General features: G+C 50.7%; 1 protein-coding gene across 2 annotated transcripts in view; it reads left to right on the plus strand.

The window, feature by feature from the left end:
* LOC119457109 (nephrin) overlaps positions 1–24,828 on the plus strand; it is a 423,265-nt gene that overhangs the window by 154,628 nt on the left and 243,809 nt on the right. For both annotated transcript variants that reach the window (XM_049669958.1, XM_049669959.1), the window contains one exon: positions 5,913–6,203. In XM_049669958.1, coding sequence (XP_049525915.1) covers positions 5,913–6,203 — 291 coding nt within the window. The remainder of the gene's footprint in view (positions 1–5,912; positions 6,204–24,828) is intronic.

Here is a 24,828-nt window from a genome sequence, read left to right on the forward strand (position 1 = left end):
CAGTGCTCGACCGCTGGCACCGCCATGCGCCGCTCGCGCGTTCCATGTTTCTAGCCGCCGCCGTTGGATCGGAGAACACGCTGGGCTGGTGGTGACTAGGCACGACTGTGGCTGCTGTTTGGGGATCGATGAATGTATCACTGTTTTGATGATCCAAATATAATCTCACTATCAGGGAGGGAGCAGTCTACCTGACTGGAGCAGTATTTTTTCTTTATTTGGGGTGTTGCTACGCTGCGCTCCGCAACACCCCAACGACCGCCGCTTCGCGTCGGCGCCCGGCACCGCGGCTTCCGCCGCGGCTCCGGGGTTCAACCGATTGTGCTGCCAAACAGAGAGGGAAAAAAAGGAAAGCGTGATACCAAGAAAAGAACATTTTCTAGCCAGGGCGGAATTCGAACCGGCGTACGCCTGGTTTATAAGCGAACGTCGTAACCACTAGGGCATACAGCCACTTTTTTTCATGGTATTTAATACCTTAACATGTCGTCCAATAAAACATTCACTAATTGTACATAGTCATAGAATGGTGGGTACAATGAGTCACACACAGAAAAACGGAAGAGGCACTGTTCCGCTTTAAAAGGGTGGTAAGGCTAAGTACCTCACCAAAATGGGGTACCAGTCCGGTTGAACATCAAGTCCATCATAAACATGCTTTAGGTGCACAGTCATCTGGATGAAATTTACTCTTGTAGGTACAACCCGTTAGGCGTTGCGGTCCATCATTCGCGTCTTCCACAGACTGTGCATTCCCATGAGAAAGAACACGTCGAAAGGTACACTGTCATCAGAGGTAAATAGGAATGATTGACTAGAAAATAAAATAGGAATGATTGACTCGATCAAAAGCTTTAGCAAGGTCTACTTGCAAGCTGCTCAGTGGAACCATAACAGTACTCAAGAAGTGTACGGGCGATATGTATGTTGGTCTGAATTGATCGACCTCTAATTCCGCAAGTCTGATGGGAACCAATGAGAATCGACATCGCAAATTGTAATCTATTAGATAAAACTTTTGCAAAGATTTTATAATCAACGTTTGACAACGTGATTGGTCTGTAGCTTTCAACAGAACGCAGTTTTTCCTTATCTGAGCTTTTTGGGATTAAAACTATGTGGTTTTTGCAAAAAGATTGTGGAAGGGCGTCCACCTCTAAACTTGTAATAAATATATCCAATAATATGGAACCGATAATCCCTTTGAACGCTTTGTAAAATTCGCTTGAAAGTCCATCAGGGCCGGGGGTTTTCGATAAAGGCAGCTGATCAATAGCTAGCTCAATTTCTTGAATGGTAACAGTACCACTGATGAATGCACACTCCTCATTCTGTAAAGGTTTTACTAGAGACACAAAACTCTCTAAGACTTTTGCATCATGATCTTCGGGAGGTGCACTAAAGAAAGCATTGTAGTAACTTTCAAATTGTGAAATTATGTCATTCGTATTTGTTACAAGACTACCTTTGGAGTAGATTTCCGAAATTACTTTTGAAATACCGTGACGTCGCTCATCAAGTAAAGCTTGACGTGTTAGCTGTTCAGAGTGCAAAGCACGGCTGTTTCGAGATCGAACTCGTGCACCACGGTAACGCAGTGCGTCATACTTTTGGAACTCACATTTAATATTTTCCATATCTTCTATGTAAGTGCCTGGCATTTCGCATTCCATCTCGTAAATACTACTTAGGCTCTTGAGAAGCATTTTTTCTTCATTCTTTCTATAAAATGATTTCACCGACCCAATTTCTATAGCCACTATGCGAACCTCTTGCTGAAAGAGTTCCCAAGCAGGAAATAATGGCAGGTCTGTAGAAAAACAAGTTGTTAGGGCCATGCGCACACGATTGATAAATTCCTTATCATTTAGGAGCTCAGAGTTAAGTTTCCAGAGTGCCCACTGTGGTCGGAAATTGGTTACAGATTTCTCACCAATCTTTGCGATAACCATACAATGATCAGAGAACGAAACTGGGATAGTACTACAAGACAGTCCTCGGGAGAGGAGTGATGAAGAGAGATAAATTCGATCAAGGCGGGCGTAAGAGTGACCTTGAATTCGTGTATAAGAGCAAGAACCCTGTCCCGACGCTCCTATATCTATGAGCCCTGCATTCTCTATCACGTTAGACAGAACTTCACCACTCCTGTCTCGCTGAATGTTAATCCCGCTTCGATCACTCGGATCACGTACACAATTGAAATCTCCCATTAACACAATGCAGCGTTCACAGTCCAGTAGATTAGACACAGTATCAAATAAAAGAATTAGTTTGGCAGCGTCATTAAATGCGTAGAGGTTAACTATTCACCATGGCACACCCTGCAACACAAAATCGCAGTATATGTATCGGCCTTCAGCGTCCACATGGTAACTAAATGCTGAACAAAGTAGGCTCTTTTTCAGAAACTAGAAGCAGCCCGCGGATAAACTAAGGGCGTGTGAAACGCAGACATTATACTCAGACAGAAAAGGTCGCAAGCCCTTTCTGTTTCGTCATCACTCTCAATCTTCGTCTCCTGCACGGCGACGAAGTCGAGGCGATGCCTAGATAAAAGCCGGCAAAGCTGTGCCTGTTTCATCAAAGACCTAAGGCCCCGTACATTCAAAGTTGCGAAGAGAAGTTGCTGTGTTAGCGCCATGGTGACTAACCACTATACGGACCTAATGATCTATGTGGCCGGTCCTTGAGGGCAATGGTGAGGCTCCCTCCGAACCCCCACCAGGCCTCCTGGACCGTGATCGTCGGCACTTTCCTGAGTGTTTCGATGTCTTGCGGCGACGTGCTTTTCTTGTGGTACTTGGGCATACAGCCACCCTCCTAAAGCATGCATGCATGCGAACCATACGATTGCGTTCGAGCGCCCTCGGCGAAAGAAACCACCTAGAAACATGGTACGCGCGAGCGGCGCATGGCAGCACCAGCGGTCGAGCACTGCGCATGGGCGCAAATAGAAACGCGCAAACGGGACGGCTGATGAGCGGGAGTTGAATTTTAGGGGTTGTACAGCACAGTAAAGGAAACGTAGTTCGTATACTTCACAATATGTCTCCGAGTGTACTGGTTGGGGCGTGAATCATGGGACACTTCGGTGGTCAGCATGCACTACAATCGATGGTCGCTGTGGTGCTTAGGAATGAACCGTAACACGTACGCATAGACAACGACCAGGACAAACAACAGTATTAAATCTACAAGAGTCGCACATAGAGACACCAAGAAGGACACCGCCTATGCTTTCCCATATATCTCGCTCAAGGGTAGCACGACGAGCTTTGCTTTGTTTTTTTTTTTTTTTTTTTTTTTGGGGGGGGGGGGAGTGGTGTAGTGTGCAAATATGAAAACGGCATGACGTTGAAGTTGTGACCAGTGCGGGGCGCAAACATAAGCATATAAGCATTGCATGAGATTACATAGTGCATACGATGACAATAAAAATAACTGAATGCATCGCACTTAGTTGTATATTGTGCATTTAACCGCTTCACTAAAGCTTCGCATCACACGGGTCCAACATATGAGTTGGATCTGCACATTTAGCTATTGCTGTTGTTCGAAGTTGAGACCGTATTTTAACTTCGCTTGGCAATGGTTTTGGTGACTCGTGCTCAATAGTTGCCAGTGTAGAATGTGCTTGTTCTTTTAACAGCGAAGCTCTTTAAGCCAGTCGTAATTTGTGGTTCGTGGTTCGTATCAAGAAACTGCCGCGCCGTAGCCATGGCAACCAGGAGGGCGGCGCAGCGCATGCGCACGCGGTGTCCTGCTCTCCAGCTCCCTCCCTTCCCGATCACCGCCTCTCTTCTCTCCGCGGCGCGCTGAGCCAGGAGAAAAAAATGCGAAACCTTGCTCTTGGCCGCGCAAAGTTCAAGACACAGCGAAGCTGGCCGATTGATATCGAGCGCGTAGCCTCCAACGCGTTCGGCGTCGGCAAGCAACAGCGTTCTCGGCACTCTGCCAACCTTGGTTAGCCTGCCTGCGTTTGTGGCATGCTAGGAATAAAGTTACTAGATATTTTTTTCGCTTTCTCTAAGTAGCGACAAGCTTTGAAGTACCGCCGACGAATCTCATTGGGCGGCGCTCATTCCAGCAGCCATGTTCTTCCTAACGCTGTTCACCCACATTCACTTGCACGCTGCTGCGAGCAGCGTAGATAGCAGCAGTCGTTGACGGTCGCATGCTATCTAGAAAGATAATGGTGGCCGATGGAGTAGATGTCGCTACTTAAAAAAGAGCAGGAAATCTAGGGACTTTAGCCAGGAACACTGTCGCTCGTAGGCGCCGACGCGTCCAGCGCTAGTCACTCGAAATTCGCCAACGCGTTTGGCGTCGCCAAGCAACAGCGTTCTTGGCACTGTGCCAACCTTGGTTAGCGTGCTTGCGTTTGTGGCATGCCGGGAACGCTGTCGCTCGTAGGCGCCGACGCGTCCAGCCCTACTCACGCGAAATGTCGCGAAAGGGAAGGTACCTCCGAAAATGATCGCTCGAGAATACCTTCCTACATGCGTAGTTAAGTTAAACCAAGTTAAGACCTAGCAGTAGCAGCCAAGACTTGACGATCGACAGTTTCGCTGTGCCTAAGCTTTGCACAACCGAGTGCAAGCTTGCCCGTTTTTTTTTTCCTTTTTTCTTCTTTGTTTCCTTTATTTGCGTGTATCGTCTGCGAAGATAATACACGCAAGATGATACTGCCAAGATGACATGGCCTGTGTTACACGCGGCGGTGGCACGGTTTATTTATTTCTATTTATTTATACAAAATACCCCTAAAGGCCCTCGCAACCGAGGGTAATACATGGGGTGGGGGGGGGGGGGGGGCACGAATACAACGATAAAAGGAACACATGTGGCACTATACTATCAAGTTAGAATTTCGTTATACACAGTCATAACACTATGCAACACTCTACAAATTAATGACAGCTATACAACCTACAAACAAATGGATTAAAAAAACAACAAGAATCATCATAGAAGTATAAGGAATACAACAAGAACCCAATGCACATATAGATAACAGTTTACACAAGGATTACGCTGTACTACTGGCAGACAGTAGATTTAAAAATGTATCGTGATCTGTGGTAGTAGCAACACGTGGAAGCAAAGCGTTCCAGACAGTTACAGTGCGTGGAATGATTGAATGTGCGTAGTTAATGAACGACATGACAAGCGCTTGACTTTGAAAGGATGGTCGCGTCTATCAAAAATAGGAGATGGCAAACAAAAAAGTCGTTATGAAGAGTTGAATGATGATACAATTTATGAAAAAGTGATAAACGTGCAATTTTACGGCGGAGAGATAGTTTTTGAAAGCCAGCACGTTTCTTCAATGCTGTGATACTGGTATGACGTGAATAATCAGAGTAGATGAAACGAACTGCGTGGTTCTGCAGTGATTCAATGCTATATTTATGAAATATGCTTGATGCGGGCCCCAAATGATATTCGATTTTAGGTCGGATTAGAGTGGTATAAGCACGTGATCGGAGGTGGGAAGGGGCATGCTTTAAGTAATGTTTTAAAAGATCTAATGACCTTTGCTGCGACATCTTGCAGCTAAGCGCGAGGTAGCGAGTGGTTTCTATTTACTGACCGCGGCGGTCGCATTTCGATGGGGCAGGACGCCAGAACGCTTGTGATTTAGGTGCACTCTGGACCTTTCTGCTATGAAATAGCTCATAGCCCGTTTGTTGCTCTAGGACGTTAAATCATGCATAATTTTATTTGTACTAGTGCTCACTCGGCAGAAACCGCATATATAGTGTCGTTTCGTTGCTGCATTTTATTCGAACGAGTGTGCCCTGTTGCTCATTTCACTTCATGTTGCCATCGGGCAATGCTTTTCTTGATTGCGGAGGCGCAAACAGCGACGCAGTAGTTGCCAACGCTTGCACTCAATGATCGTGCAGTCGCGCCGACGTGCAAGCCTGGGCAGAAGGCGGTGTACGGCGCGGCCCGGCAGGAGGCCGTGCGCGTCAGCTGCGAGCTGGAGGCCGACCCTGCGCAGGACATGGCGTTCCGGTGGCGCTTCAATGCGTCGCAGCAAATGCTCGGCTCCACCAACGTGATGAGCGAGGGCACGCGCAGCTGGGCCACCGTGGTGCCGCAGACGGACGAGGACTACGGCGCGCTGCTCTGCTGGGGCAAGAATGGAATCGGCATACAGCGAGAGCCCTGCATCTTCACGCTCATTCAGGCTGGTAAGTGGCTTCAAAACAGCGGCGGACCTTGTGTTTGTTGTTTCGTCACCCCTCACAAATTGGCCTTCTCGGAAAGCTTTAAATAATGTTACCTTCAAGATATAGAGAAGCCTGAATTCGCCCACCGCCGTAAATGTCATTTTCGGGTTTACTCGCCGATTTTATATTTATTTCCCTTTTGTCCACTTCCCTCTGACAACCTTTAATCCTCTTTCAGAGTAGCAATTCGTCGGTCGTATGCTCGCCGGTAAAAATCCCTGCCTTCCAATAAAGGGCTTCTCGTGCGTTTGGACCGCGACGGTTGTTGTACTACCGGAACTAAGCAGCATTGCCCGTGTTTACTGGTCAGGGGCTTTCCTTGTGCCACGCAATGTCCGCTTTCAGTTGCTGTGCCGGAGGTGTAACGTATCGATCCTCTCCCACACAAGCGTACTTAGTGCGATGTGCTGACACTTTGCGGTTGATTCGTGTAGCATCATCGCTGTAGCATCACCGGTGCGCCTTTGTATTCTTCCTTGTGTTGTTGTAGCTTTAAGCCACCAACTTCGTCAATCGACGCTCAAACCCGCCGTCGTAGTTCGCCAAGTCTGTCCCATAGAGGAGCGCATTTATCGGCAGGGGCGCACTTTCGAATATCGTAGGCAGTGGCGTAGCCAGAAATCTTTTTCGGGGGGGGGGGGGGGGGGGGGGGGGGCTCAAGTTGCAACGCGGCCTCCTCCTTATAAACGTTGTCGAGGCATCAAATACATGAATAACTGCATTGCCATTGCCAATGCCATTGTATATTAGTTGCTGAAAACGAATTATTTAACGCTACGCACAGTCAAGACAAGTAAATTATGTGCTTGTTTCATAAAAGAATAGCTTGGTATGTCCCAAAAATTGTGGCAGTAATAGCTGATATCAATGCTTCCACGGTTTTTTTTTTTTTTTTGGTCTATCTAATAAGTAAAGAAAATATCACGCGAACTTTAGAACTATATCAGTTCGAAACCAGCAAAGCAGTGCATGCAGGTGGTATGAAAAACGTAAAGGCCATAAAATGAACAAGTTGACACATATTTTGATGAATCTTTGTCATTTAACAACCTTGTTTACATTTTTGTACATATGCAACGGCCAGGGAAAAACCTCAATGACGCTGTCCTTCGTTGCAATGGATTGCGCAGGAGCAGATGTTACCGGTCGTATATTGTAATTGTACCGAAATTATAGTTGCAACAACGAGTACATTTAAAAAGCAGAAGTTCCGCAAAATATACATTAGAAATGCGAAGATAGAATGGAATATACAAATGCCAAGATAAACGGCAAGAAAGTGTCGCGTGAAACCAAGTTCACTGCTTGTATACACAAAACCTCACAACAAGATATTTAAATATACGTATAAGTCTGCAATAAATCTACGTATCTAAGGAAACGTCATTGTATATAATGCGTCAAACAAGACAAATAAACATGTTGCGCAGTCACAGATAGTAAACATCACGCATACGAGTATAAAGACAGACGATCCAGACAAGAAGAAAACTATGATCTCAGAAATTGTGATATGCATTTGGGCCATGCTGCGATCGCGACAGCACCATGTGGCTAGAATAAGAGAAAAAGAATGCAGAAATCAATACGAAAATGCGTATTTTAACTGCCTGCACAACGGCAACAATTATTCTGCACCCCAAGTCAAAGAAGGCTATTGCTTCGTTTCAAAAAAGAAGTAAATACATGTAGCTAAAAAGTAAAGAAAAGGACAAACGAAAGCCACAGATGATGCGGCAAGTTGATTTACTTAACATCCGAGTGCGTTTTTGGGAAACGCCGCGTGTGCCGGGCTTTCAATGAGCAAGGTTTGTCAAAATTGGTTATTGATGTCCCCGTAGTTTTTCTATTCCCAGGATAATTTTGATCATCATGCTAACTGTTACAATAAACGGTGAAAATTTCTGTTGTTTTAAAAGCTAAGAAACAGCCATACGTCTTCATAATTACGAGCTTATATAGGAACGTGAAGGAACATATATTTTTACAGGCATTGATTTTTGCTGCTTCGCTATCTAAACGATAAACTTCACTCGGCGGGGAGGTTTAGCGAAGCGTTCAGTAACTTCGGACACGTTGATGGCGACGTCTCTGTGGGCGTATAGAAGCGCCAGCATAACCATGCGTTCCTCATTGTAAAGCGCAAGTGGTTTTTTTTTAGTAATCTCATGTTTGAAAATCTCTCTGCGCTGCAGTGGCACTGGAAGGGCGGCTAGAATATGCAGCAGTTTGTACTAGAGCACTGCACGGGCCGATTTTTTCATCCCGGACCCGGCCCGGGCCCGTTTTTACGTTGGGCTGCCCGCCCGAGCCCGAACAAATCTTTTATGGTGAGACCCGGGCCAGGCCCGGGCCCGGAAATAATCTACGTTACCCGCCCGGCCCGGCCCGCCACCCCTTTACCTTAGGCCCGAGGCCCGGCCCGAGCCCGGCCTGAGACCGAAAAATACATGTTTTTCAGAGTTGAAACGCCCGAGAATAACTCGCTGCACGTTACATGCACACCACCAGAAAGCCCGAGCCCGGCCCGGGCCCGGGTCAAAAAGCACACGCCGAGCCCGAGCCCGTGGGCCGGGCCGGGCCGGGCCCGGGCTTTCGCGTAAGCCCGAGCCCGAGCCCGTGCAGTGCTCTGTACACGTATACATATAACCTGCAGTCTCCACGAGAGAGGGCATCTATTCCTGTGCTAAAACCTAAAAACACTTCGGTATCGTTTCCTCAGCACCACGCTCGACAAGGTAGACAGCCGTCCTCTTACGGAAGTCACAATTCTTGGTCCTCGGTCCCAGCCGACGTCGGAACGAACTGCTTTAAAAACGCTATTACGCTTTTTAAAAGAAACAGGACTTAGTGAAAAACTATAGAATGTGCGGACTGATACGTTTCTTTTAGTTTTTTTTTTTAATCTTCTTTTGTTTTCTAATATTTTCTGCCCGTACCCCATCCCCCTGTGCACAGTAGCCAATCGGACACTTAAACTGGTTAACCTCTCTGCCTTTCACCTCTTATTTTCCTTCCTTCCTTCCTTCGATATCGTTGACATCCTTGTTTACGTACCTTGCACAAACAGTAAGCTGTTCGATTCCAGCAATATCCGTCGTTTCGTCAGCAAGTACGGAGAAGCAGCCTGCAGCGTTCACTTTTTCATCTAGGCTTTCTTTGATAATTTCACCACAAATTTCTATAATTTGGTTTTGTACGTCTGGTTTAAATACGAGGCATTACTGGGGCAACTTTTCAAATGGTTCTTCAGATGTGTATCTCCACAATCAGCTCGCATGCGAAGAAGCGCTCTGGAAATACCTGTATTTTCAGCGGGGGCTTTGCTTAAATCCATAGGACCAGCGTCCCTATCGCCACGGAGAGCAAGACCTTTCCGCCCGCAAGAAAGAACTGTCTCAAATTAAATAGGCCGTTGAGTTTCTTATGTTTTCTCTTATTTTAATTTGCCTGCCCTGGTCCAGCTTATCGATCACATTGGGCGCGCTTGCTGAAAATGGTTGGAGAAAATTATGAGATGCCAGCTGACAGTCACGGTGATATTTAATATTTTCGTGTGTGGAAGATTGCGAGCGCGTGCTTCCATTTCTGGAACGGCTTGGACACGCGCGTTCGAGTGCGTGCATGTTGGCCCAAGTTTATAAAAACATTAAACCCAGAAAGTTCCAGAATTAAAAATCAGAAGCACGCTTTGGAAATGTCAGTGCACTTTTCGCGTCAAAAGTGTATGAGAACTTTATACCCATCAAGTTTCGGAATTGAAATCCATGCGCTCCGTAGATTCCAGTGCCGCTGCGAGATGCGGCGACGCGCCCGCTCGCTATCGAAAATCCCTTGAAAATTTGTGCTCGGCTGGGGCTCCTTACGTTATGTGACTCCAGGTGCATGGGCGTTTCCACTAAATCCAGCCCGAGTTCGCAATTTTCGCGCCGAAATGTCTTTTCGAGTGTCAAAAAGACATTGTAGACAAAATCCACAATGATTCCCGGCGCCCGTGGTTGTTTTGGTCAGCGGTGCATGACAGCACGAAAAAATTTCGGGGGGGGGGCTGAAGCCCCATCAGCCCCCCCCCCCCCCCCCTGGCTACGCGCCTGATCGTAGGTGTACTGAAATGTCAATCGGCACGTTAAAGAACCCCAGGCAGCAAAATTAAAAGGGTATTGAAGTGCTTCTTCGGTACGTAAACTTTTACCAATCAATAATCTGCCGTCTAGTAGACCCTTCCTGAACGCCTTGCTCTAAGGTTCACTTTGGCTCGGCCAGCAGTGTTGCACACCATTTGTATAATTAATCAAAGACAACCTCCTAATTCTGCACTAGTCAAAGATCTTGATTTTTTTTTTCGCACACGGAATGTTTAAAACTGATGCTTTTACCAAGCAGTTTGTAAAAGCAAACCCTAGTGCTGCGAAAGCGCCCCGCACCAACAGATTACAAAAGAAGCCTCAGCGTCTATTCAAATGCACGAAGCATACTTCTCAAAACTTTATCTTGGGCTGAATAGGAAGACAAGAAATCGTACAACAGAGGGACTAAGTAAACGGGAGCCAGACATTGTAAAAAGTTTTTTTTTTATTTTTTGTTTCCTTCTGCCCTCTCCTGCTGCTGCGGCTCATCGTATATATTGACCACACTAAAGGTACGACCACACTAGCGACAAAAACGCGTGCGACACGCCGCGCGCGGCGAACGATGCTGTCGCGCGCGGCAAGATTCGCGAAAAGCGGCAGCAACGCGCGGCAAACGCTCGAATGGGTGCGAGACCCATTTTTTGCGGCAGCCGCAAAACGAGCACCAATCAGAAGCGAGCTGCGCAGTTGTGGCGCCACCTGTCGCACAAGCAAAGAATCATAATGCATGGGCTCTAAGATCGAACAGTGACGCGCACGCCGTAAAATCTCGGAGGCCATGTCCAGTTAAGGGGGCTGTTTTTGTTAAGCCTTCCCACACCGCCACCGAGACGTCGACGAAGAATTCGCCTCGCGATGGAGGCGTTTTTGGAAACAGTTCGCGGATATGCGTGCCTCTATGACAAATCGAACGTCGATTTTAAGGACAAGGAGCTGCGTGCCAACCGCTGGCACATGCGGGAAAGCAGAGTGTGCGCCGGGCTCTCAGTGTCCCTGTACCGCCATATAGGGCGCACCCAAAACTTTCTCGTCCGCTTTCTGGCACGTCGACGTTGCACAAGTAAAGAACAAATAAGTATTATAGTGTTCACAGTCACCAGTAGCTCCGCGTCCGTATCCGATATGGCTGAACGTGGCCGGCAGTGGCGCAAAGAAACAGACACTTCCAATGGAACACGAAACCGGCAGAACGGAGCGCGCGTTGTCACGAGAAGTATCGAATGGAACGAGACAACGCGGCACTCCACGCGCCGTTGCCGCGTGCCGCAAAACGCGAGTGTGGACTTGCCCGCGCGAGTCTGCCGCGCGGGCGCTTGCCGCGTGCGGCGTGTCGCGCGCGTTTTTGTCGCTAGTGTGGACGTACACTCGGCCACAAAATATTGCGGGGGGCGCGAGCGCGTGGCGAAGCGCTCCTCCTCTCCTTCTAGCGGCGCACCCCTGGTGTCGAGACCGATGCTTGCGCGCATACCCGTCCTTCCGTGACTGCAAGCGTGCATGTTTCCGCGCTTGTTCCTTGCGCACCGGCAATATCCGAGTGTAGCCGCGAGGTGCACCTTTGCGATTGGCTCTGTGGTGACTTCGACAGCCCGCACCGCTCAGGCCGCTTTTTGTCGGAACACGAGCGAAGATATATCTCGCCCGGTCGCAAACGCAACAAGTCATTTTTTTTTTCTACGCTGCGCCTTTACGTGACCAATCTTCGTTCTTTTTTTTTTTTTTTTTCAGAACGGGAAGTTCTCCCGCTGAACAGCGTGGCAGAGTGCTGCACCTAGTATACGGGCTGGCAAAGACTGCGCTGGCTTCTCGCCCATATGTATGCCTTTAGATGACAGGCGACAAAAAAAAGAAAAGAAAAAGGTGATTTCTGTCGTGTTTCGACAAAAAGCGGCCGCAGCGGCGCGGGCTGTCGAAGTCGCCACAGCGCACCTCGCGGCTACACTCGGATATCGCCGGCGCGCAAGGAACAAGCGCGGAAACATGCACGCTTGCAGTCACGGAAGGACGGGCATGCGCGCAAGCGTCGGTCTGATGATGATAAGTGGTTCTTGGGGGAAAGGGAAAGGTTGGCGCTATCTTCTGCAGCCCTTGAGGGAGCACGGCTCAAGCGTCGGTCTCGACACCAGGGGTGCGCCGCTAGAAGGAGAGGAGGAACGCTTCGCCACGCTAGAGTGACCTAGAATATGGGAGAGTGTCCAAAGCGCGGCGCGAATACATGGGAGGAGCGAGGGCCTTGTTGTGTGAACTCCCGCGCCGCGGCGCTGCTGTACCGAACCCGTGGGCTTTCTCCGCTGCGGAAGCCGCGCCAAGGCGGCGGGCGTCTGCTACGAGCCTGATATTTTGGTTGCTATTAGCCAACATCGCAATAATTTGGGATATATTAACTACCACGTCACCGAAACGTAATACCGCAGTGACTCACCACACGGAGAACGCGTTTGCTGGCTGTGAATACGGGTATTTTGTATATTTCCTTCTAGCTCGCTTGGTCCGCGCTTACGCGGCTGTTTGAGTAACGCATTCCGCGCGCTTATTTCATTTAGTTATGCGTGAATGAGCAACGTGAACGTGCTGCAGAAAAAAATAAGCTGGAAATCGCGATGACAACGAGGAGAACGTGGAAGATATGGCTAGATCATGCTAACGCTTTTACACCCTATCGTTCCCTTTCTTTTATTTCGTGTATTCGGTTTGTTTTATAGGACTGCCTCCCGCACTCTGCTGTTTCTTTATTAAGGCGAAATCCTTAACAGCCTCTTGGGAAGCGTAATGTGTCCGTCGGTGGGGCCGCGGTACCAAAAATAAATACAAACCGCGTAACTCTCGCGTCTCGTTCACTTGGTATATATTCCAAAGCATAGCGTGGAAAGGCACAAATGTGTGACTGAGATGACTGATGGGTCATGGCATTAGTAACTTGACATATTTGCATTCACGTCGCGATTAACGACAACAATATCACGTGTGGTGCAAACCCACATTTTTCGGCCAGAAATCCCTCTGATGGTGTGGGTGTGACGATAAGCACGTGTTGAATGCCAATCTCGATCCCAGCGTGTCGAACTTGCTCATATATCATGAAGAACTAAGAGCACAGGTAAAGGGTAATAATAGTAATAATAATTTCTGGGGTTTTACATCCATAAATCAAAATATGGCTATGAGAAACGCCGTCATGGAGGGCTCCGGTAATTTCGACCGCCTGGGTTCTTTAACGTGCACCTATATCTATGTACACGGGTGTTTTATGCATTTCGCCTCCATCGAAATGTAAGCCGCCGTGGCCGCGAATCGAACCAGCGTCCTTGAGTTTAGCAGTCCAACCTACCAAAACCACTAAGCTACCACGGCGTGTAGGTAAAGGGTACGTGAGGAATTTACGCGGCAAAAAAACAAGACAAACCAAAATAAATGAAACGCTAACGGTGCAACATTGTGTACGTACATCTCATTTCATAATTACGAGCGAACGTCAGAAAACGAACATGACGCTTTACGGATGTGCAACTCGTCTTTCGTCTTCCTGTGTTGCAAGAGCGCAAACACTAAGCGAATTTTAACATGAAAGTAACTTTAGGAATATTTATTGCGTATGCTCGCTGGTTCGTACACAGCTTACTTATCAATACATATGGCTCGTACGTACTTACTGATAAATATTTACATACTTGTAGTTACGTAATGAAAGAGGCAACTAATCACCAGAACATAAACTTCTCATGTTTTACTGATTGAAGGTAACAATTTTAGGGACATGCAGAATCAATAGCGATATTTGTAGTGCGTCAAAGATTGCAATATTCAAGACGATTTTCCACTCAATATAATGCAAGCACAAACATCATCACGCGCCATGAATGCTTGTCAGTTTATGTAAAAAATCACACGTTAAGCAATAACTATTATATATCATGAGAAATTATGTTGGTAATTTCAGAGAGGATTCACGGATTAATAAAACAAGGATATTGCTGCAATAACGTTTGCATAAGAAATGAGTGAATAACTAGGCCAGTAGTAGCTATCTATTCATTTCAATGTAGAAAAATATATATTTGTTCACCTTTTTTATGTTTATTAACCTATTGGCTGGAATGGCTTTTGTTTCGAATGTCTGAATTTGAAAGCAGCTTCGCTCACGTTGAACCTTAAAGTACATCGTGCGCGAAGTTTCTATTGAAGAGTTAGCGTACAGCAAGAATTGTTCGTGTACGCTATCTCTGAAGCGAAATATGCCAACAATTGCGGCGTTAGGGCCATCTCCGCTCCTTCTCTTGTTTCCCTTACACCTTCTCATGGTGCTCTGTTCATAATAAAGTATTGTCGAGGCTAAAAAACTTATGAATAAATACATATGCATATGGCTTTTAACCACTACTGACCGTGAGCGAAATGCGCGTAGTGGTGAGCGAAGCGGTCACTGCACGCACGTAAGTATTTCACTTGACTGCGCGAGTAATTTACTTTTTTCGTTACTCTTATTCTTGCAAGCATGGTGCTATTGCCCGCGTACCTATGCGAATAACGTTTCCTTTTTTACGTTCTTTCCTTGCACTGGCTCATTTAGCGCTTTTCTACGCACGCACAGTTACCGTAATACCGTTCCTGAACTCTAGCACCGGAGCTAGGCCGCGCTGATGAGTTTGGTACGTTAGTTTTTGCATTATGTTGCTGCCCAAGCACAAAGAAACGCTCAAAGATGGGTAAGCTCCATGCAGCACCACACTGTTGAAGTTAAATAGAGTTTAAGTGCTTTGCGTGAAAAACGAACGCAAAAAACTCCAGCGCGTAGCAGACGACCCTCGCTTCCCGCGCGCTTCGCGAGCGCGAAAAGCCCACGGGTCCGGAGCAGCAGCGGCGCGGCGCGGCAGTTCACAGAAAAAGGCCCTCGCCGGAGCCGGCGCTTTGGACACTCTCCCATATTCTAGGTCACTCTAGCCACGCGCTCGCGCCACCCGCAATATTTTGTGGCCGAGTGTACTTTAAGAAGATAGGTGTTCCGACGGCGCACCCGCGCCACTTCGTGTGACCGGAAGTGAGCGCCGCCGCTAGGGGCAGCACGTGTTCAGGAGGCCTTGGAGAAGCGGCACAACAGTGGATAATTTACGACCTCCGTCAGCATTTAAACACCCATATCCAAATATATGCAATTTTTAGTTATTTGGGCGCCAGATCCTGACCAGGTAGAACGTTTAATGCCACTTACAGTCAAAATAGCGTCATTTCGAACACGAAAGAGACGCGTCGTCTGCTCGAGCAGACGGCGCGCTGCGCTTACCGCTGTTCGCCGCGTCGGAGTCAATCGGAATGTCGGCAGAAATATAAAGGGACGTTCCTCCAACCAAGTAGAGTCGTTTTAAACAGGCGAACGACATATATTCATCGAAATAAAGCACTTCTGCCGCGCGTGCCCATAAAAGCGCCAGCAAAGCGAGCGAAAAAGTGGCCCCAAAACAGGTGCTGCCCCTTGCGGCAGCGGCGTGCGTAGAGTCACACTAAGTGGCCGCCCCTCGCGCCGCCGTTGGATCACCTTCCTTTTTACACCGTGAAATTGACCCTTTCCGCAGCGATCCCGTGGGCGCTGCCATGTTTGATCACGTGGTGACGCGTCCATGGCTTGCATCAACCGCCTCCGTTGCCTCCTTGTTTACAATGGAAGTGTATGACGCCGGCGTGGCTTATACCCCTGACACACGGGCAAAAGTAAAGTCCTTTGCAGGAAACCCCTTTTCTTACTCCGAAGGGCCCTCTGCAGAAAGGAGTTGCGCCGATGACACACGGCATCGCACTAACTTCTTTAGGGCCGGTATTTTGTAGCGATGCCTTACGACTTATTCTATAGTAGTCTTATCCTCCACTGCTCACGGCCGGCTGATCCCGTTGATAACGCGAGCGGACCGTCGCTCTGACCACTGACAAAGCGCGATAAGCGCGAAAAGGCATTATCACCAGAAAGGCATCGCTACAAAATACCGGCCTAGGTGGTTCCTCAGATGAACGTGAAAAAAAAGCGCTGTTGGTTAAAGCAGCAAGAGATAAATCACTTACAAAAAGCTGCGCATGTAGGTTACATTTAGTGATTGCAGAACCTAAAAACTTTTTTTCCCATTTGTAATGATAATGCGCATATCCGGAATTCAACATGGCGGCGCTAGCGACGTGGTGCGAGCGTTTGAGAGTATAGCTAGAGTAAATCTTCACTGTTTGACAAAGCGCATTACCGCTAAAGATTAATACATTTTCCAAGGTAAAAATAATACTTACGGGGCACCGTAGTTATGTAACACGTTTTCGTCTATTGACGAGTTGTGCACGCTGTATGCGAGAGTACACCTTTCCGCTCGAAAAGTAGATGCCCGATCTTCTTTTCCGCAAAGGAACTTTGCGGGGAGGGAGATACTCCTTTGTCATGTGTTAGATGTCCCCCTACCTAAAGGACTTTAGTGTGTCCGTGTGTCAGGGGTATTAGAAAACGTGTTTTCGGAAATATCGTAGACGGTGACTAGGTGGACGACACGAAGCTTTGATTGCAGCTTCAGAGAACATGCAAAAGCTTTTCGGAGCTGATTAACGCTGCTTTCGCATATACGCTGCTTGCGCCAAACGGCGCAAGCAGCGTATATGGTGCTTGTTCTAAAAGCGGGGCTAAATATGTATTCCAAGCTATCCAAACATTCCGCTCATGAATTCAGTCCGGTTTAGTGTGTTTTGCTCTTTGTTCTTTATTCGGCAAATATTTTGAAGCAGTGGCTTGTCAGTGTATGACTCAGTGAAGTTCCTCGGTGCGGCCACTATCTGATTATTTCCTGCCTAATCGCTCGCGGGTGTGCTCAGTTCCAATAGATTTGTTCTTGCTGCGCACAAGGCTTGAAACGTAGCTGTTTTGTACATTGTAATACCTAGTAGCAAATATATATTACAGCTAGTAACTCGCTTACTCTTGTGGACCGTCACGAAACATTCAGCTTCGACCATTCGTGCGCCATAGGTGTAGTCCGTCATTTATTGTGCGTATACAGTGCGTATATCTTCAAGTGTGCGCCCATTCACTTATTCTTGATACGTCGGCGATAGAGTGGGCGTAAGTTTTCGTGCCATTTGGGACAGATGTGTATATATAACGTGCTCGAAACTTACTAAGACAGGAAGCGGCGCTACTCCCTTTGTCATTGTTTAACGAGTGGTACTCACTCTTTCCGACGTTCTGGGGATGAAGCCCTTTCTTTGAAGGTCAGAAATACAAGGCTGGCGGATGAGCAAATGTCTGTCTTCTCGAGGAAAGCCGTACATCTCGAAGTGCCGGTAACACGTTCGGACAGTTGCAGCAGCGGTTCGCGAACTTGGCCACACAGATCCATTCTATTCCTTAACATGCCAGTCACTATTTTTGCAGCCAGCTACTGCACACGTCTTCAATCCACATGATTCAATCTAGCATGATTGGAGCACAGCGTGTTAGCGAAAACTCAGTTGCATTTCCGACAGCTGATCGCGCAAAAGCAAGGTAGAAGCGGTAATGGTTTCGTATTCGTGCGCGGTCGCTGAGGAGACGTATGGCGCGCCGCTGTGAGCGCCATCTCGTTTCTCTAAAACAAACTGCTTCGCGAAAAGGGTCTATATATAGTATGTATATATATATATATATATATATATATACCGTTGGCATTGCCGGAATCGGCAACTTGTCCTGATGAACGATCAAAAAGTAACAAAATTTATGTGGAAACATTTGCGATACAAGGCCTCAGATTTCTGTGGTGCATCAGCATGCAGAATGCTGCGGCGGAAGATGGTGCGTTGCATATTTGAGGAACGCATTATCTTGTGCCTCCACGTGTGTTGTAAATACGATCAACACACGCAAAACAGCGAAATAAGCACTTCTTCATCGATCCTTAGCTCGGGGTTGACTCCGATTTCTCTTTTCAAATACACGTGAGACATATAAATGTTTTCATGAGACAACCGCTGGACGGATTTGAACAAAATCTGCTGCATTTGGGCGAGAAGGATAAATTTCGAAAATTGGTAAATTAAAAAAAATTGAAGCTTGACGTTTACAGGTCCCTAACGCTGTATCAAAAACAAAAAGCGCACCTGCGTAAACTGCATCTGTTCGAGCAACTAAAGCGGATAAATTTTATGTATAAGTTTACCGCTAAAGCTAGATTGTTAAAATTATAATGAAGAAGAGGAAGGGGGGACAGCCTAGGCGTGATACAGGCGCTCGCACTTGAACTATAGTGCCCTCGCTGCGTACATTTTGAATTTACGGTCCTCGTAGAAAAAAAATCGCCTTTCATTTGGTGGAGGTGAGAAGTGCGAAAGCTCTACAAACGTCTTATTCACAAATTAGTGGCCTGTTTGAGAGCTGTGTATAATACGTCAATCATGTCCGCTTTAGACTTCAGAATGGGTGTAGCCACAGTAGGTGTAGTTTCCAGACTTGTGATACCTTTTTATTGCTGAGTTGCAGAGCTGTAAACTAGAATGTTTTTCAAGCGAAGCTTGTATTGCCTCACAAGTGTCGGTGCCGTTGAAGGTGTGACCGCAAAAAGCCCGTGTCGCACAAGTCTCGCGCAAGTAAAGGAAAACTCCTTGAGGAAAACGGCGGGAAAGGCTGGTGACCGTGGTGAAACACGTGAGGCGCGCGTCCGCAACACGTGACGGGAGCACCCAATCAGGAGCGGGCCGCCCGGGGAAGGGCAAGGGAAGATAAGGATCTCCGAAGGCGACGCGTCGTTCGGTCCGACTTTGGCTCGGTCGGCGGCGGAACAGGCCGCTTTCGACTAGAAACGCCGTCAAAGTCGCCGGGGACAGGCTCGCGCTCGACGTGCGGATCCTGCGTTGAAGGCAGCCCAAGCCCAGGATCGGTTACAGGCAGCGGATCCCACGTTAAAAGCCCGTCTTACCGAAGTCCAGCGTCAACGAAGGGCAGCAAACCCTGAGGCCAGGGGACGCGACACCCAATTTTGAGGGCACGACAAGCTCCGCGTCCCCCCCCCCCCCCCCCCATGTTTCCGGTAGGGGAAGGGCCGACAACTTTTTTTTTCAATTCTGCAGTTTTCAACCAGCATTTAAAAAGATTGACGGGCGTAAAAAAGTTGTCGCAGTTTCACCTGAAAGGCGAAGCATCAATTGCGATAGCAAATTTGTAGAGAGCTATACGGAGTAATGATAGTAGCTTTATCAGCTGTTTAAACTTGGACATGCAGCAGCACCGGCAACACGCAGAACTGTTTTCGACGCCGTCGGCGTTTTGCCCGCGTTCGCACAAAATGCGTGCGGCGTTGGGGACTGTTGCCGGAGCCTCTGATATAAATAGGCACTTGGTGCCGCAGCTAAACGTCGCTGCTTCTCTTCCCTCCCCCTCCCCCCCACGGCCTTTCGTGCGTCGGAAGAAGGCGCGTTTGCTCTACATATATTTTGATTGTAAAGGAGGAAAGAGACGCCTACTTCTGCAGCCCTTAATTGGCGCTGAGCCGTAGTAGTAGTGATTTTATTGAAGAAGAAAGTGACGCTTATTTCTGCTGCCCAATAGGGAGCACGGCGCAGCGTCAGGAGAAGGGGAAAACGGAGATAAAGATGTTGAAAGGAAGGGAAGAGAAGAAGAAGCAGCAAGAGTCTCATCCGATCATGGAGGAGGCTGGTGATGGAGGCGATGGCCTGCTAGGGACGAGCGCTTAGCGATGGGCGGAGATTCCGTTCAGTTCCACAAACTCCAAAAGGCTGTGGAGAGCTCGGAGGTGGGGAGGCGACGGGAACAGGAGGTCGCTGGTTGTCGCAGCAGCTGAGCCGTGCTCCCTCAAGGGCTGCAGAAGATAGCGCCAATCCTTTCCCTTTCCCTCAAGAACCACTTATCATCATCATCAGCCCTTAAGGGAGCACGGCGCAGAACGCGCGTTTGTTCTCCGCCGTGGGTTCACTCCCCGTGAACGCGCGTCCCTCGCGCCCTTTCACTCGCACATACAGCGTTCGGCGGCGCGCGGCGACGATTTCATCTCCATTGACGTCATACGGAACCTCACGGCGACGGCAACGGCAGAAATCTGCTTTGGAGTGTCCATATAATTGTTATCGCAATAAAAAAAAACTGTGCGCCCTATACAGTCAACATATTAAACGTTTTCTTTTTAATCTGTTGAAGCTCATCAAATCGGATGCAGTAAATGCCGAGTGATACTACTCTTTCGCCATACCAATGTGTTTCGATAGTATAGCTCCCGAAATAAAACTCCCTCTTCAAGAGGTCCTGAATCAGCCTTTGGGCTTGGTGAAAAGACACAATCCGCGGATAGCGTATACGCTGCTATGAACATCTTAGCCAAATTCTGCAGTCGTGCGCGGCGCGTGGAGCTCACAAGCGGAGCGCGAATTCACCTTTTTCGCAAACACTCTTTTTTCGTTTTTTAGGGGCGAAGCACCTTAGGGCCGAGCCTTGTCCCTCGTCTCCTCCGGTGTCCGTAGCTCTAGTTTGCATGGAGACCGCTAGGGGCGCTGCGGTGCACAAAGGCGTTCGTTCCCGACGCACGCTCTCTTTCTCTCTCGTTACCGACGCGGAGATGAGGGCGCGCAAAGCTCGCGCTTGAACCGAGCATCGGCGCCACTTCGGGCGTTTTGCCGCCGCTTCCCGCGCTCTTGCCGACTCTGGGTACGGTTGCCGGCGTCGGGCTTGAACCGAACATAGGCGCCACCAACCTAAGGTAGAGAACGTTTCCGGCGTTTTGCCGCCGCTTCCCGCGCTCTTGCCGCCTCTGGGTCCGGTTGCCGGCCTCGGGCTTGAACCCAGCATAGGCGCCACCAACCTAAGGTAGAGAACGTTTCCGGCGTTTTGCCGCCGCTTCCCGCGCTCTTGCCGCCTCTGGTCCGGTTGCCGGCCTCGGGCTTGAACCGAGCATAGGCGCCACCAACCTAAGGTAGAGAACGCTTCCGGCGTTTTGCCGCCGCTTCCCGCGCTCTTGCCGCCTCTGGGTCCGGTTGCCGGCCTCGGGCTTGAACCGAGCATAGGCGCCACCAACCTAAGGTAGAGAACGCTTCCGGCGTTTTGCCGCCGCTTCCCGCGCTCTTGCCGCCTCTGGGTCCGGTTGCCGGCCTCGGGCTTGAACCGAGCATAGGCGCCACCAACCTAAGGTAGAGAACGCTTTCCGGCGTTTTGCCGCCGCTTCCCGCGCTCTTGCCGCCTCTGGGTCCGGTTGCCGGCCTCGGGCTTGAACCGAGCATAGGCGCCACCAACCTAAGGTAGAGAACGTTTCCGGCGTTTTGCCGCCGCTTCCGCGCTCTTGCCGCCTCTGGGTCCGGTTGCCGGCCTCGGGCTTGAACCGAGCATAGGCGCCACCAACCTAAGGTAGAGAACGCTTCCGGCGTTTTGCCGCCGCTTCCCGCGCTCTTGCCGCCTCTGGGTCCGGTTGCCGGCCTCGGGCTTGAACCGAGCATAGGCGCCACCAACCTAAGGTAGAGAACGCTTCCGGCGTTTTGCCGCCGCTTCCCGCGCTCTTGCCGCCTCTGGGTCCGGTTGCCGGCCTCGGGCTTGAACCGAGCATAGGCGCCACCAACCTAAGGTAGAGAACGTTTCCGGCGTTTTGCCGCCGCTTCCCGCGCTCTTGCCGCCTCTGGGTCCGGTTGCCGGCCTCGGGCTTGAACCGAGCATAGGCGCCACCAACCTAAGGTAGAGAACGCTTCCGGCGTTTTGCCGCCGCTTTCCGCGCTCTTGCCGCCTCTGGGTCCGGTTGCCGGCGTCGGGCTTGAACCGAGCATAGGCGCCACCAACCTAAGGTAGAGAACGTTTCCGGCGTTTGCCGCCGCTTCCCGCGTCCGGTTGCCGGCGTCAGGGCTTGAACCGAGCATAGGCGCCACCAACCTAAGGTAGAGAACGCTTCCGGCGTTTTGCCGCCGCTTCCCGCGCTCTTGCCGCCTCTGGGTCCGGTTGCCGGCCTCGGGCTTGAACCGAGCATAGGCGCCACCAACCTAAGGTAGAGAACGCTTCCGGCGTTTTGCCGCCGCTTCCCGCGCTCTTGCCGCCTCTGGGTCCGGTTGCCGGCGTCGGGCTTGAACCGAGCATAGGCGCCACCAACCTAGGTAGAGAACGCTTTCCGGCGTTTTGCCGCCGCTTCCCGCGCTCTTGCCGCCTCTGGGTCCGGTTGCCGGCCTCGGGCTTGAACCGAGCATAGGCGCCACCAACCTAGGTAGAGAACGTTTCCGGCGTTTTGCCGCCGCTTCCGCGCTCTTGCCGCCTCTGGGTCCGGTTGCCGGCCGTCGGGCTTGAACCGAGCATAGGCGCCACCAACCTAAGGTAGAGAACGCTTCCGGCGTTTTGCCGCCGCTTCCCGCGCTCTTGCCGCCTCTGGGTCCGGTTGCCGGCGTCGGGCTTGAACCGAGCATAGGCGCCACCAACCTAAGGTAGAGACGCTTCCGGCGTTTTGCCGCCGCTTCCGCGCTCTTGCCGCCTCTGGGTCGGTTGCCGGGCCTCGGGCTTGAACGAGCATAGGCGCCACCAACCTAAGGTAGAGAACGTTTCCGGCGTTTGCCGCGCTTTCCGCGCTCTTGCCGCCTCTGGGTCCGGTTGCCGGCGTCGGGCTTGAACCGAGCCTAGGCGCCACCAACTTAGTGTAGAGAACGCTTCCGGCGTTTTAGCCAGCCGCTTCCCGCGCTCTTGCCGCCTCTGGTCCGGTTGCCGGCCTCGGGCTTGAACCGAGCATAGTCGCACACCAACCTAAGTGTAGAGAACGTTTCCGGCGTTTTGCCGACGCTTCCCGCGCTCTTGCCGCCTCTGGGTCCGGTTGCCGGCCGCGGGCTTGAACGAGCATAGGCGCCACCAACCTAAGGTAAGAACGTTTCCGGCGTTTTGCCGCCGCTTTCCGCGCTCTTGCGCCTCTGGGTCCGGTTTGCCGGCGTCGGGCTTGAACCGAGCATAGGCGCCACCAACCTAAGTAGAGAACGTTTCCGGCGTTTTGCCGCCGCTTCCGCGCTCTTGCCGCCTCTGGTCCGGTTGCCGGCCTCGGGCTTGAACCGAGCATAGGCGCCACCAACCTAAGGTAAGAACGTTCCGGGCGTTTTGCCGCCGCTTTCCGCGCTCTTGCCGCCTCTGGGTCCGGTTGCCGGCCTCGGGCTTGAACCGAGCATAGGCGCCACCAACCTAAGGTAGAGAACGGTTCCGGCGTTTTGCCGCCGCTTCCCGCTCTCTTGCCGCCTCTGGGTCCGGTTGCCGGCCGTCGGGCTTGAACCGAGCGTAGGCGCCACCAACCTAAGTGTAAGAGACGTTCCGGCGTTTTGCCGCAGCTTCCCGCGCTCCTTGCCGCCTCTGGGTCCCGGTTGCCGGCGTCGGGCTTGAACCGAGCATAGGCGCCACCAACTTCGTGTAGAGAACGCTTCCGGCGTTTTGCCGCCGCTTCCCGCGCTCTTGCCGCCTCTGGGTCCGGTTGCCGGCTTCAGGCTTGAACCGAGCATAGGCGCCACCAACTTCGTGTAGAGAACGCTTCCGGCGTTTTGCCGCCGCTTCCCGCGCTCTTGCCGCCTCTGGGTCCGGTTGCCGGCGTCGGGCTTGAACCGAGCATAGGCGCCACCAACCTAAGGTAGAGAACGCTTCCGACATTTTGCCGCTGCTTCCCGCGCTCTTGCCGCCTCTGGGTCCGGTTGCCGGCGTCGGGCTTGAACCGAGCATAGGCGCCACCAACCTAAGGTAGAGAACGCTTCCGGCGTTTTGCCGCCGCTTCCCGCGCTCTCGCCGCCTCTGGGTCCGGTTGCCGGCGTCGGGCTTGAACCGAGCCATAGGCGCCACCAACCTAAGGTAGAGAACGCTTCCGGCGTTTTGCCGCCGCTTCCCGCGCTCTTGCCGCCTCTGGGTCCGGTTGCCGGCCGTCGGGCTTGAACCGAGCATAGGCGCCACCAACCTAAGGTAGAGAACGCTTCCGGCGTTTTGCCGCCGCTTCCCGCGCTCTCGCCGACTCTGGGTCCGGTTGCCGGCGTCGGGCTTGAACCGAGCATAGGCGCCACCAACCTAAGGTAGAGAACGCTTCCGACATTTTGCCGCTGCTTCCCGCGCTCTTGCCGCGTCTGGGTCCGGTTGCCGGCGTCGGGCTTGAACCGAGCATAGGCGCCACCAACCTAAGGTAGAGAACGCTTCCGACATTTTGCCGCCGCTTCCCGCGCTCTCGCCGACTCTGGGTCCGGTTGCCGGCGTCGGGCTTGAACCGAGCATAGGCGCCACCAACCTAAGGTAGAGAACGCTTCCGACATCTTGCCGCTGCTTCCCGCGCTCTTGCCGCCTCTGGGTCCGGTTGCCGGCGTCGGGCTTGAACCGAGCATAGGCGCCACCAACCTAAGGTAGAGAACGCTTCCGACATTTTGCCGCTGCGTTCCCGCGCTCTCGCCGACTCTGGGTCCGGTTGCCGGCGTCGGGCTTGAACCGAGCATAGGCGCCACCAACCTAAGGGAAGAACGCTTCCGCCAGTTTTGGCCGTTGC

This window comes from Dermacentor silvarum, chromosome 6, assembly GCF_013339745.2.
Source record: "Dermacentor silvarum isolate Dsil-2018 chromosome 6, BIME_Dsil_1.4, whole genome shotgun sequence".
NCBI lineage: Eukaryota > Metazoa > Arthropoda > Arachnida > Ixodida > Ixodidae > Dermacentor > Dermacentor silvarum.